This window comes from Podarcis raffonei, chromosome 16 (genome assembly GCF_027172205.1).
Source record: "Podarcis raffonei isolate rPodRaf1 chromosome 16, rPodRaf1.pri, whole genome shotgun sequence".
In the NCBI taxonomy this organism is placed as follows: domain Eukaryota; kingdom Metazoa; phylum Chordata; class Lepidosauria; order Squamata; family Lacertidae; genus Podarcis; species Podarcis raffonei.
In genome coordinates, this window is record NC_070617.1 from 11541842 (window position 1) to 11556693 (window position 14852).

Below are 14852 nucleotides of genomic sequence, written 5' to 3' on the forward strand. Positions count from 1 at the left end.
GAAATTCGCCTCCACCATCTTAGCTGTAGGCGAGGCGGTCCCTCCTTCCGACCTTTTTTGGGCGAGATGGGAGAACCACAGTCGTATTGGTGGGGGGACTTTTTCCTATCCCTTTGGCAGGAATAAACTCGGTAACGCGACATGCGGCTTCTACCACGCATATGGCGACCGCCGAATCGCAACCGGAAGTTGATTCTCCAAGCGAATTGCCCTGAACCCCTAGGAGCAACGACGGCGCGTGGAGGAAGAGAGAATTGCGCCTAGACCGGCGGAACCACAGAGTTAGGGAAGTAGCGTGTATTTACCCGAGCTCTTCCGGCGGAAGTTGCGGAGCCAAGCATGGGAACCGCCGGGGACCTATGTATTGGAAGAACCGGCCGCTGGCGGTGGGCGTGGCGAGCGCCGGAATGGCGGATTCGGGGCTGGGAGATGTGGAGTCTCTGCCCCGCGGGGGCTTTCGGTGTCGCCTCTGCCATGTGGCGGTGGCCAATAGTGAGTGGGGCCGCAGGTCGGGAGGTGGGGCCTGTGCTGCGGGTGAACAAAGGTTTTATATTGTCCTATGCACACGCACCAAAAGAGAGAACTCGGTCTGGTACTCTGCACGTGGCCAGAGGCACTCTCTTCTCTCTTCCTCAAATGCTTCCAAGGCTGAACTTGGACTCGAGTTAAGTGTTCTGTCTCGGAAGCGCAGGAGGGCAGAGATGGGGAATCGATGGCCCTTCAGGCTCCCATATCTTGGCCAGCGCTGATGGGAACTAAGAGCCCAGCAACGTCTGAAGGGCTGCAGTTGCTCAGCCTCTGCTGCCGGGTTACTCTTCTCCCCACCCCTTGCGAAATTCCGGTATATTTCAAAACTTTTCAGCTGAAGTGAAGGTTTTGGTGATAAGAGGAAGTTGTGATGAAGGAAAACTTCGCCTGTTGCAGGGTTTTTAGGATCCTCCTGAGAAGTAAAGTTACACACTTGAGGCAATCTTGCCTTACTTACGAACAGCAGCTAACGTACAAGAGTCCTAAGCCATGGAAAGAAACTGCTTTCCTTGTGTTCTTAAGCAATGAATATATATGTATATTTTTTCTTCTGCAAGAGCAGCTGAGTTGACCTTTTCCCCTTTAGTAGGCACATGGAACAGTGGTTTTGCGAAAGGGCCCCATGCAGTTAAAATCAGTTTCATATTCCTCTGTATACCCTTTCCAAGCTGTTGACATCTAGAAAACAGGGAGGCAAAAGCGCTCATGGTGTTATCCATACCAATTTTGAGTGATGGGGAAGACTATTGATATGTTCTTATTTATTAAATTTATATACTGTCTTTCATCTGAAGATCACATGGCAGTTTACAACATAAAAACATAGTAATATAATAGCAGAACAACAACACCCATGCACATTTAAATGTCATATATTGTTGTATCACTCAGAGGCCTGGTTGAAGAGGAATGTTTTCACCTGGCACCTAAAAATATGTAATGAAGGCACCAAGTGTGCCTTATATAAATAAATCCTTATTTTTGCAATGTAAACAGCTTACAAACAGATTTCAAAGTGATGGAAGACCACCCCTTTGCCTCGCTCACACCTGATGCCACATAAAACATCAGAAGTAGGCTAGGTGGGCTGTAGTTTTTTGGGAAATGCCCTTGTGAAGCCCACTACAGTGACCAGACACCGGTTCAAAATGGCTTTTATCTGATTTTTATGTCAGGTGTGTCATTTTGATGTTTTGGGTGACATCTGCATATTGGTGCTATCCAACTCCAAATCCCCTGATTTCACCCAGCTTCATATGGATGTTAACTATTTTTATTTGTGTGTGTGTGTGTGTTTTGTTAACAGATTCATTTAAAAGTGAAGGTTTCAGGGTATTTAAGTGGCAAGTTACTTTAATGGCCCCCTGATCTCAGCTCGATCATTGAGATAATCCACATGAGCATTGTAATGGTGCCCTGTGTAACAGAGGCCTGACCTCAGCTAAAAATCAGCCATTTAGTGTTGCTGGTCCCATGTGATGGAAAACTCTGGCAGAGATTTGGCAGGCACGCTCACTTTTGACTTTCAAACACCTCTTGAAGACTTATTTTTATGTTGATAAGCCTATTCAGTTTTAAGAGTAGACAGGCATTTTAATGATGATTTTGTATGTTAATGGCGTTTTATGTTTTGCTGTATTTGTATTGTATATATCATAGTAGACTGCCTTGATAGTTTACATCAGATGGCAGAATGTAAATACTTTTATATTATTACCATTTATTTATTCAACTTGTATCCAGCCCTTCCTCCCAAAGGAGCCCAGGGTGGCAAACATATCACTACAAAAATCATTCTAAAACCATTATAAGTATCTTTGGAGTTCTGTGTTGGAGTAAGTGTGTTGGAGTTCTGGAACTGTTTTTATTATACTTGGTTTGCATCATATTGCTTTTAAATGTTTATTGATGTAAACTGCTCTGGGGTCATCATGTCAAAAGGGCAGTATTAAAAGCTGATTAAAAGAAGCAAACAAAAGCCTTGGTTTTTCTGCTGCAGAGCCCAGCCTGGATGACCACCTTCGTGGGAAGAAACACCAGCGCTTGGAAAACCTCCGCACTGTTCGGCAGGCCCAGGAGCTTCGCAGTGTGTTTGTCAGTGGTTTTCGGAAGGGGACACCAGCCTCTGAGCTGAGTGATTATTTCCAGGCCTATGGGGAGGTGGCCAATGTGGTAATGGACAAGGATAAGGTATTGCCTTTGGCATCAAATTAGTAAAACCTCGATAGCTGCTTCTTGGGAAGATAGGAAGCTGCCTTAAACTGAACCAGGGGGTCCATCTAACTCAGTATTGTTTACTCTGATGGGCAGCAGCTCTCCAGGGCTTCAGGGGGGTTATTTCTCATTCCTACCTGGAGATGCTGGGGATTGAACCGGGGTCTTTGCATGCCAAGCAGATACTTTGCCACTGAGCAAAAGAAAGAGCACATACAGCAAGAGACATAAAGCACTATATTAAAATGGTTTCAGTTCTCCCTTTAGTTCATTTCACAGAGAATGATACCATCCAAGTGTGTATTAACTTAACTCTTGGGTTCCTACCACTTTCAATATTTAACACACTCCGTTGAATAAGCTTTGCAGGGGAGCAGGGAAATAAACTTTATGAGACAGATAAGAACATAAGGGGGATGCGGGTGGTGCTGTGGGTTAAACCACAGAGCCTAGGACTTGCCGGTCAGAAGGTCGGCGGTTCAAATCCCCACGACGGGGTGAGCTCCCATTGCTCGGTCCCTGCTCCTGCCAACCTAGCAGTTCAAAAGCACGTCAAAGTGCAAATAGATAAATAGGTACCACTCCGGCGGGAAGGTAAACGGCGTTTCCGTGCGCTGCTCTGGTTCACCAGAAGCGGCTTAGTCATGCTGGCCACGTGACCCGGAAGCTGTATGCCGGCTCCCTTGGCCAGTAAAGCGAGATGAGCGCCGCAACCCCAGAGTCGGCCACGACTGGACCTAATGGTCAGGGGTCCCTTTACCTTTACTTTAAGAACATAAGGAGAGCCTGCTGGATCAGGCCAGTGGCCTATCTAGTTCAGCATCCTGTTCACACAGTGGCCCACCAGATGCCTCTGGGTAGCATGCAAGCAAGGCCTGAGCACAAGAGCCCTCTGCCCTCCTCTGCTTTCCAGCAGCTGATAATCATTTTTTAAATATTTTATTAATTTTCCAAAAATAACAGATAAAAAACAACAACAATACATCTTCATAATCAAACATAAAAAGAAAAAAGTTGACTTTCCCTTAGTCCCTTCCCTGGTTCTATTGTTTAGCATCATACCACATCTCCATTTTATATTGAAAAATCATTGAAATTACTTATTGTCTATTCATAATGTCATTACAAGTACAGTCATACCTCAGGTTGAGCGTTTTCGGGTTGCGCTCTGCGGCGACCTGGAAGTAAAGGAGCGCGTTACTTCTGGGTTTCGCCGCATGCGCAGACGCTCAAAATGATGTCATGCGCAGAAGCGGCAAATCGAGACCCGCACAGTTGCGGGTTGCATTCACTTCAGGATGCGAGCGGGGCTCCGGAACGGATCCCGTTCGCATCCAGAGGTACCACTGTATTTCTAAAATCCTGCTAATGTACAGTGGTACCTCGGGTTAAGTACTTAATTCGTTCTGGAGGTCTGTTCTTAACCTGAAACTGTTCTTAACCTGAAGCACCACTTTAGCTAATGGGGGCTCCTGCAGCTGCTGCACCGCCGGGGCATGATTTCTGTTCTCATCCTGAAGCAAGTTCTTAACCTGAAGCACAATTTCTGGGTTAGCGGAGTCTGTAACCTGAAGCGTATGTAACCCCAGGTACCACTGTATTAACCTGTCTATCAGCCCAGCAACTGATATTCAGAAGCATGCTTCCTCTGACAGTGGAAGCACTGAGTATCGCCATCCTGGCTAATAACCATTGATAGCCTTTATCTGCTTTTTTCTTGAAACTACAAAACCCCAAATGCTGGAACCTTTCATCATAGGGGAGTTGCTCTCTCCTCTTGACCATTTTGGTTGCCCTTTCCTGAATGTTTCCCAACTCCTTTGTTCCCAAGACTTAAAGAGGCTTAACCTTCAAAAGCCTTTCACATGCAGCTTTATTGGCAGTAAATTCCATTCAGCACAGTGGGACTTCTGAGTAAACACACGTAGGAGTGGGTTGCATGTTTTCAAAATAACATTCCATTGGGGAAAATCCAACTGCAGCAGGCCTGGGGAGTTGCTCACAGTCATTTTAATGATTATTCTATTCTGCTTGTAATGGTCTTTTAGAAATGTTTTTATATTGCTGTACACTGCCCTGACATTTTTGTCGGAGGACAATACACAGAGATATTTCCTGCCCTCTGGACCACCTAGCTGGAGGAGGAATTACCGTATTTTTCGCTCTATTGGACGCACCGGACCATAGGAGGGGGAGAACAGGGGAAAAAAATTTCCCCCTTGTTCTCCCCCTCTAAGTCAAGGTGCGTTCTATGCGTTCAAGGTGTGTTCACCCGAAGCCTCCGGAGCCCAGCGGGAACTGGAGGCTTTGGGTTCCTTTTGACCTGCTCTTTGGGTCTGGCGGGGGGGGAAGCGCTGCTTTCCCCCACCGCCAGCCCCAAAGACCAGGTCGGGGAACAGCGGGAAGGCGGCGCTCTGCTTCCCCGCTGTCCCTCCAGCTTGTGGGGCTGGCGGTGGGGAAAGCAGCGCTTCTCCCCACCACCAGCCTCCAAACCAGGTCGGGGAACAGTGGGAAGACGGCGCTCCGCCTCCCCGCTGTCCCCCGAGCTTGTGGGGCTGGCGGTGGGGAGAAGCGCTGCTTTCCCCACCACCAGCCTCCACACCAGGTCGGATTTGGAGACTGCTATCCACAAGCCTTGGGAGCCCAGCTGGGCTCCCCAGGCTTGCGGATATCTCCCCGAAGCCTGGAGAGTGAGAGGGGTCAGTGCGCACTGACCCCTCTTGCTCTCCAGGCTTCAGCTAAAGCCTGCATTTGCCCCATAGGACGCACACACATTTCCCCTTCATTTTTGGAGGGGGAAAAGTGCGTTCTATAGAGGGGAAAATACAGTATTTGTTAACTCAGAAAGCCTTCATCATGCATTTCAAGTGCTTGTTCATCCTAATAAAGGGTGTTGTTTCTCTTGATCTGTTCATTCTGTTTTAAAGACATTAATCTATTAAGGCTGAGCATGCATTGTAGCTTCTTTTTTCTAGACAGGGCAGGAGGATTGTGAGAGGACCCAGAAACTGACATTCTTTTCTTTTCTCTTGCCTCACCCGCTGCTAGGGAGTCTATGCGATTGTGGAGCTACAGAATGAGACAGTGCTGGAGAAAGTATTGGCACAGCCCCAGCACAGCCTGGGGGGTGAGAAGCTGCGTGTCAAGCCTCGAGAGAAGAAGGACTTCAAATACACGCCCCCCAGGAAGCAGGGGTCAGCCAAGCAAGGACAGCTGAGCCCCGAGAAGCTGGCACAAAAGTTGTGCCAAGCTGACAACGTGAGTGAACTCTGGTTTCTTTTTCTTGCCCTGTCTATAACTTATTCCTGATCCCAAGTGCTGGAGGAGACTGAATGGAAGTGGTTGCTTGACAGGGCTAGCAGCAGCTTTAAAAGTATTAAACCCAAAGCCTTGCTATTGGTCTCCTGCCTGCAGGTGGGCAAAGGGCTGTAGCTCATCAGCAGAGTATTTGCTTTGTGTGCAGAAGGTCCCAGGTTCAATCCCTGGTGTGGGAAAGATTCCATGTCTGAAACCCTGCAGAGCTGCCAGCCAGTGCAGACAGTAGAGAGCTAGATGGATGTAATGGTCTGATTCTGTATGAGGCAATTTCCTGTGCTCCTTTTTAAACCAGCTGTTCAGTTAGGATCGTGGGGACTGGAATATTCCTTTGTTTTTAGGGCAGAAACCATAGCTCTGTGGTGGAGTATCTGCATGCAGGAAGTCCCAGGTTCAAGCCCAGGCACCTGCAATCAGACTCCTGTCTGAAATCCTGAACAGCTGCTACCAGTCAGTGTAGACACTACTGGCCTAGACGACCCCAATAGTCTGAAGGGCATAAGGCAGCTTCCTTTGTTCCTATGTTTCCAGGTGGATGCCCAGATGTCTTTGATGGTGCAGCTCTTTGAGTTCTCCGAGAGCGAACGACGCCTGCGGGACTTGCTGGTCACTCTCTTCCAGGAGGTGTTCCTGGAGTTTTTCCCCGGTAAGCTGCTGCCCTGGACCTCTGCTGATTGTCCAACCTTGGATCTTCATTTGACCTTTCACCCCCCTCTCCATGCCCAGGTTCTGCTGTTCTCCCCTTTGGTTCCTCGGTGAATGGCTTCGATGTCTCTGGCTGCGACCTGGATTTGTTCCTGGACCTCGAGAAGACAAAAAACTTCCAGGCCTCCGCCAAGCGACCTAGCGGGCCACAGGTGAGACCCAGAGCAGAGGACATTAACAGCAGACGGAGTTACAAATGTCTCCTTCAGTCTGTCTTAGACTAGGATTGGGAAACCCTTTCAGTCTGACAGCCACCATTCCTGCTAGGCGACCTTTCAGGCAGTGGGTCATGGCATGTGGGCCTTGGAAGCCTGCCCAAAAAGGAATCTGGCCCTGAGACTGAAAAAGATTTCCTGCTCCTGATGCAGTAGTGATGCCGTCCTCCATTAATCAGCAGCCCTAGTTGTAGCTACTGTTATTCTTGCATGGATCTGGCTGCCATGAGCCGAGGGTGATGGCTGCTACCTTGTCAAACTGATGGAGTTGAGGTTAGTTGACTGTTCACCACCATGATGTCAAATGGAACATCCCTGTCCAGAGACAGTGTATTTCAGAATTCCAGGGGTCAGTGGCATAGGAAGTTGCTTTAAGCTGAATCAGTGGAGTCCATAAGGGCCTGTCCTCAGCTGGGCCCTGCTTACCCACTTCCTTACTTCCTTTTTAAAATATATATATATATAATTTTTTTATTAGTTTTTTTTAACATATCATTTTCAACAGTAATTAAACATACTTTTACATCTTATTCAAATTTTTGACTTCCATCAATCCTGTCTGAAAATTTTCCAATCTAATCTCTCAGTATGCATTTCTTATCTTCCCTATTACATTTCAAACTCATAACCAATATCTCTATCTTTTATACTTTGTAACACTTTGTATATTTCTCCTTACAAAACTTCTTGTAGTCCTACTAGCGTAATTTGTTGATTACAGTTGCTCTTCAAATAATTCATCTACTTCTTCCAATCTTCTGTAAATCTCTGGTCCTGCAGGTTTCGAATCCTTCTTGTCATTCTGCATAGTCCATTAATTTCGTCTGCCATTCTTCTTTCGTCGGAATTTCTTCTTGTTTCCATTTCTGGGCTAACAATACTCTTAGAATCATAGAATCATAGAGTTGGAAGAGACCACAAGGGCCATCGAGTCCAACCCCCTGCCAAGCAGGAAACACCATCAGAGCACTCCTGACATATGGTTGTCAAGCCTCTGCTTAAAGACCTCCAAAGAAGGAGACTCCACCACACTCCTTGGCAGCAAATTCCACTGCCGAACAGCTCTTACTGTCAGGAAGTTCTTCCTAATGTTTAGGTGGAATCTTCTTTCTTGTAGTTTGGATCCATTGCTCCGTGTCCGCTTCTCTGGAGCAGCAGAAAACAACCTTTCTCCCTCCTCTATGTGACATCCTTTTATATATTTGAACATGGCTATCATATCACCCCTTAACCTCTTCTCCAGGCTAAACATGCCCAGCTCCCTTAGCCGTTCCTCATAAGGCATCGTTTCCAGGCCTTTGACCATTTTGGTTGCCCTCCTCTGGACACGTTCCAGTTTGTCAGTGTCCTTCTTGAACTGTGGTGCCCAGAACTGGACCCACAGTTCTTGCCGCAACCCACTTCCTTCCTTCCAACCAGTCTAGGAGGTGGCACCTAGTCTAAGTGTTGCATTTGTAGAATGCTGTAGGGAGGAGGAGGGAGACAAGAGCAGATCTTCTTGGTTCCATCTATCCTTGGCTGTGGTTCCCCCTACTGCTGGTTTTCCTCTCTTCCCACCCTGCCGGTCCTAATGAGCACTAGCTCTCACAGCTTCCAAGGAGCCACATGCAAAAGTGGGTGGACTAATGGATGTGACTCTCTTGCCTTTGTACAGCAGGCACTTACAAGTCAGAGGTTGCTACATGCACAAAATTCTCTCCACCCCCCATCCTGGTAACCTAGACACATGCTTCCTGTTCACTGACAGATTCCAGCCAAGGAAAAGCACTCGGGGGTGTGGAGGACTGGAGAAGGCGGAGTGGCCAGTTAGAGATGCCTAGAGGTCTCCATTCTCTCCACCCTTGTTTTAGGCCTCATGTCCACTATACATTTAAAGCAGTATCCTCCTACTTTTAAACAGTCACGGCTTCCCCCCAAAGGATCCTGGGAAGTGTAGTTTGTTAAGGGTGCTGAGAGTGGTTAGGAGACACATACCCCATTCCACCCCCACAGAGCTGCAGTTTCTAGAGCGGTTAACAATCAGTCCCTCTTCTCGGGGAACTCTGGGAATTGTAGCGTGCAGGTGCAAGGTTCAGTCCCCAGCATTTCCAGGCAAGGCTGGGAAAGATAGCTTGTCTGAAACCTGCTGCCGCTTGGACAGTACAGTGTTAGATGTTCCGTTGTTCCAACCTGGTATAAGGCAGATTCCTACACTGAAAAGAGGTCTGCAATGCACTAGAATCTATAAGAAGTGCTGGGAGAGATCTGAAACCCAGGAGAGATGCTGCCAGTCAGAGTAGCCAGCACTGGGCCAGACAGAGAAACACTCAGGATAAAAACAGCTTGTTCCAAATGCCCCTTCTCCTCCAGGCTGAGGACGGAGCCAGCGTGGAGCTGGACTCGTGCTCGGAGGACTCGATCCTGAGCGATATTGACTTGGCTTCCGCCACAGTGCCTGAAGTGCTGGAGTTGGTTGCCGCCGTGATGCGGAAGTGCGTTCCGGGAGTCCACAATGTCCAGGCCGTGCTGACTGCCCGTCGGCCGGTTGTCAAGTTTTGGCACAAGGAATCGGGCCTGCGTGGTGACATCTCCATAAAAAACAAGTACGGGGGCTGTGTGTGTGTTTGTGTGCGTGAATCCCTTTACTAAATTTTGCATTGTTGTTTTACACCTTTGGCCCTCCTGAATGTTGCTGAACCATAACTCCCATCACCCCTGGCTGTTGCCCATGCTTGCTAGGGCTAATGGGAGCTTTTGTTTTGCAACATCTGGAGGGCCAAAGGTAATAATAATAATAATAATAATAATAATAATAATAATAATAATAATAATAATAATTTATTTGTACCCCGCCCATCTGGCTGGGTCCCCCCAGCCACTCTGGGCGGCTTCCAACAAACCACTAAAATACAATAGGTTCTTTCCATTTTATTTATTATTATTAATTTATTGAATTTATAGCCTGCCTTTCCTCCTAAGGAGACCAGGGCAGCAAAAAGTTACACGATTGAAAAACCAAAAATAAAACAAAATGCATTCTACAATAGATTAAAACATACTGAAACTAGTTACAGATAAAACATTCTAACATACAATTTAAAACATAGACTTTCTTCCAATGATCTCAAGGTTTCCAGGAACAGTATTCTTCAGCCACCAAATGCCTTGATAAACAGGAACATTTTCAGATTCCTCATAAAAGTTAAGAATGATGGAGACAGGCACACAATGCTGGGGAGGACATTGCACAGTCAGGGAGCCACCACTGAAAAGGTCATGTCACAGGTCAGTGCCAGTCGGGCAGCCCCCAGTGGTGGCACTACGAACACGGCCATTTAAGTACACGAGGTCTCAGGGAATTGTTTCTTAGGAGTTGATTTCCTCTCTCATTTTGGTGCTTGATATTTTCAAAATGAGACTGATGTTGCAAATGAGACACTTTCCCCACTTCCATTTTAGCTATATGCTCCGGGGGCGCAGGGTAGCTGCCTCGTTGTGTCAGGGTCCTGACTTACTGTCTCTGGATTCTCTCTCCATGGTAGGCTGGCCATCTGCAACACGCGCTTCCTGCAGCTTTGCACCGAGATGGACGAGCGAGTGCGGCCTTTGGTCTATGTAGTGCGCTATTGGGCAAAGCAGCAGGCGCTGGCAGGTAAAGTGGAGAAACAAGGGGTGAGGGGACTCAACAAAAATTGTGAAGGAGAGGACAGCCCATAGCAACTCAGTGGTGGAGCATCTGCTTTGCATGCAGAAGGTCTCTGGTTCAGTCTTCAGCATCTTTAGCTTGGGCTTGGAGATACTCCTTGCTTGGGTCCCTGGAGGGTTGTCGCCCATCAGTGTAAACACCTGAGATGTACGTTTTTAGGACCCCCTTTATTCCTTTGAAGGGACGCGGGTGGCGCTGTGGGTTAAACCACAGAGCCTTGGACTTGCCGATCAGAAGGTCGGCGGTTTGAATCCCCTTGACGGGGTGGGCTCCCATTGCTCGGTCCCTGCTCCTGCCAACCTAGCAGTTCGAAAGCACGTCAAAGTGCAAGTAGATAAATAGGTACCGCTCCGGCGGGAAGGTAAATGGCGTTTCCGTGCGCTGCTCTGGTTTGCCAGAAGCGGCTTAGTCATGCTGGCCACATGACCCGGAAGCAAGCTGTACGCCGGCTCCCTCGGCCAATAAAGCGAGATGAGCGCCGCAACCCCAGAGTCAGCCATGACTGGACCTAATAGTCAGGGGTCCCTTTACCTTTATCTTATTCCTTTGACTGCAGTTCATTTAAATACTGAATTTTAAATTGTTGTAACCTGCTAGCGAAGTGCAGGTAATAAATTTAATCATCGCCGTCATTTGAAGCTACAAAAATGTGCCATGGGTGTCAGCTACAAAATGGCTGCCATGGAGGGTCTAGCCTAACATGGAATGGCCACCACATCCAAAAGAGCAGACTGAGAGATGAAGGCCTACAAAATAATGTGGGCATTCCCTGACTCCCCACAACCAGCCACCCCATCACTGAGGAAAGGGAGCCTCTGCCAGTCACTCCCTCATTGCATCTGTCCCCTGTTCAAAATGGAGGGGAGGAGCCAATCAAATGTAGGTATGTTTAAGGGGGCGTGTTCACTGTTGATTGGCTGAGCTAGTGCAAACAGGAACTGAACCACAAGAGCAAATGTCTACTTTGGGTTTTAAGAGGTATATTTACTGAGACCTTTCGTAGGTACCATGAGGGTTTCTGGTGACCAAGGGCGCCACGTTGGTGATCCCTGTGATAAAGCTTTGGATTCTGCAGGCTGTGGCCCAGGGAGGGAGGGTTCTGGTGGCAGTGGGAAGCCAGAGCTTTATTTCCACTTAACACTACCTCCTTTCCTCTCTTGACAGGGAACCCATTTGGCGGAGGCCCCCTCCTCAATAACTATGCCCTGACCCTGCTGGTGCTTTTCTTCCTGCAGACACGCACCCCACCCATCCTACCTACGGTCGCCCACTTGAAGGACCTCTCAGGTACCTACCCTCCCACCCCAAAAAAGCAAGCTGGGGTTCTGAACAGCTTTATTTATCGCTTAGCTAGATCCTGGTTTTGCCCTCGTCGTTATTTATGTTGTACAAATTGTTAACACCCACTTTCGGCTTCCTTGTGGGAGGAAAAGTGAGGTGCAAATATTGAGTGATATTCCCAGTCCCTGCAGCCACTGGCTACACACAGATGTCTTTGGACCTGTCTGTTCTGGTGAGATCACCTGGAATGAGGACAGCGATTCATTTGATGCTGAAAGACACTTACCTGGGGAGGGAAGGGTTCAGGGTTCATTTTGTTGTTCATTTTTTGAAATGTAAAAGATTAATAAACCTAAAGATTAATACACACACACAAATGTGATATTCCTGGCAATGCTTCTGGAAAGAGCGTTCTCACTCTCCTCTGCTCCCTAGTGGAAGAGGAACACACTGTGGTGGATGGATGGGACTGCAGCTTCCCCAAGGATTCTGCGCGGCTGGAGCCCAGCGGGAACAAGGAAGATCTTTGTGAGTTGCTCTCAGGAGGTTAAAACCCAGATTAAAGTGGAAATTTTCCTGTTGTTCTCCTTTAAATGTGCAGGTGGGAGTCTAGGACATTGGCCATAGCTCAGTGGGACAGTACCTGCTTTACATGCAGAAGAAGGTCCCCGTTCAATCTCCAGGTTGGGCTGGGAATGTCTTCTGCCTAAAAGTCCTGGAGCTGCCAGTCCATGTGGACAGGACTGAGTTAAACAGGTGGTCTGCCTCTGCATAAGGCACCTCCCTTTTTATATCTTCACTTTATTTAGAACAGTGGTTCCCAAACTCGGGTCTCCAGCTGTTTTTTGACTACAACTCCCATCATCCCTAGATAGCAAGACCAGTGGCGAGGGATGATGGGAATTGTAGTCCAAAAGCAGCTGGAGACCCAAGTTTGGGAAACACTTATTTGGAACCATGAGGGCTAGAATCCTTATTTGTAGGGGAAGGGGAGCAGCTCGGTGGTGACGCACCTGCGTTGACTGCAGAAGGTTCCAGGTTGAATCCCAGGCATCTCCAGGTAGGACTGGAGAAAGCTTCCTGGTAGAGCTGGGATGAGATTCCCTGCTTTGAAACTGACTGCTGCCTGTCAGCGTAGACAAGACTGGTGCAAGAGGGACCAGTGGTTTGACATAGCATAAGGGAGCTTCCTGTGTGATGTAAGCACTGAATTGCTGTTGGTAGCACTTTGTGGAAAACCTCCCTCGCATCTCCATGGCTCACTGGCTGCCGGCCTCTTACTTTCCAGGCTCTCTCCTGTCCGAGTTCTTCCGCGTCTTCGAGGATTACGACTTCGCTGGCTGCGTGATCTCGCTGTGGGAGGGCCGTCCGCTGCCTCTGCCCAGCTTCCTGTCCTCCTCTGAAGCAGGCAGCAAGCTCAAGCTGGGGCCCTTCAATCTCCAGGACCCCTTTGAGCAGAGCCACAACGTCGCCGCCAACGTCAACGAGAAGACGGCGCTGCGGTTCCAGCGCTGCTGTTGCAACGCAGCCAAGTACTGCCGCAGCCTGCAGTACCAGCGCAAGTCCAGCAAGGGCAAGATCTGGGGGCTCGTCCGCCTGTTTCAGCCAGGCGCCACCGAAGCTCCGGTTGCTGAGAACTTTGTCATTGGCCTTCCCCTAACAATGGCAGTGCCGCCCACTCAAGCCCATGAGCTTCTGGGCCAGGCCAGGGACTTCCACCTACTTTGGTTCCAGAAGGTCTGTGCTAGCGTAGCCTTCGTCTTAAGGGACGTGCTCAAATGTAGCTGTGTGGAGGTGGGGCAGGGGCTTGGGGAGGAGCAGGAAGTCTCTGAGGTGAAACAGGAAGAGGAGGAGTTAGAAGCAAAGACTCAGCAGCTGTCGGTAGGGTCCAAGCGCCCTCTAGACGAGGGAGGGAGCAATGTCTCTCTGCCCGCTAAAAGGCTGCGAGTTGATGATTTGCTCCCTGGTGAGGAGAGCATGACCTGGAACTGCGCCGTCTGGCATCGCGTGTGGCTGGGCCGCCGTCGCATCCGGCGGCAGCTCCAGGGGCCGGAGCCCGAAACCCAGCAGCAGAAGGCCAACTCCTTGGAGCTGGAAGCAAAAGTGTCCGAGGCCATTTCCCAGCAGGAGTGCGAAGCAAGGCCCACAGACCCTCTCTTCCAGTTCACAGTTTGTGCCCAGGCCAGCAGGGGTGGCACTTCCCGCGATCAAGACACACGCATCAGCCTGAGATTCTCGACAGACCCTGAGCAAACGTCCGTCTTCCAGGAGTTCTTCCACTTCCTGCAAGGTTTTTTGCCCCGAATGGTGGAGCAGCACCTGGTTAGCAAGGCCTGAGTCCCCCAAGAGAGGGCATCAAGCTATGTATTTGTAAACAGTTACAGATTTGTGTTTATTTATTTTTGCATATTTTTCTTACTGCCAATGTGAATATGAAAACATGGCCAAAACCCTTTCCCACGTCTCTCATTCTTTGTTTCATTTATTCTTATCGTGCCTCAAAGTGACAAGAAGGAGCACAGATTTAACCTCTGTGTCTTCGTTTGTGTCTTTACAGCCTGAGCCAAGGGTGGGGAACCGCTAGCCTGCAGACCAAATTTGGCCCACCAAACATCCCCTAGTGGCCCACAAGGCTGTTTACACCAAGTCACGGCCACCCACCCCTACCTGATGACATATGTAGCTTCAAAGAAACAACTGGGAAATCAAGGTGTGCTCTGGTGGTTCCATTGCTGCACTGAGACATGCTTCCACCTTGGTCTGGGAGAGGAAAGTGGTTGGCATCAAAACTGCTGCTAAAACAGGGACCCTCCCATTTTAACAATTGTTTCAGTAGAAACAGCTTTCCTCCCCTGGAGCAAGTGTCAAAGAGCAGCACAGAGGTCCTGTCTGAAAGGCCTTATGCAAAC

At 48.7% G+C, this 14852-nt stretch overlaps 1 protein-coding gene across 2 annotated transcripts; it reads left to right on the plus strand.

Moving 5' to 3' along the window:
* The first annotated feature begins 324 nt into the window (after positions 1-324).
* Positions 325-14396, plus strand: TUT1 (terminal uridylyl transferase 1, U6 snRNA-specific). 2 transcript variants are annotated; one of them, XM_053368820.1, is made up of 10 exons: positions 345-492; positions 2528-2718; positions 5791-6000; positions 6589-6703; positions 6784-6914; positions 9327-9559; positions 10499-10608; positions 11827-11949; positions 12379-12471; positions 13232-14396. In XM_053368820.1, exons 1-10 carry the CDS (start codon positions 360-362, stop codon positions 14278-14280), a joined length of 2388 nt encoding a protein of 795 aa, XP_053224795.1. In that variant the 5' UTR covers positions 345-359; the 3' UTR covers positions 14281-14396. The 2 variants fall into 2 exon arrangements, with proteins under 2 accessions (XP_053224796.1, XP_053224795.1); XM_053368821.1 differs by lacking the exon at positions 2528-2718 and having other exon boundaries at positions 325-492.
* The last annotated feature ends 456 nt before the right edge of the window (positions 14397-14852 follow it).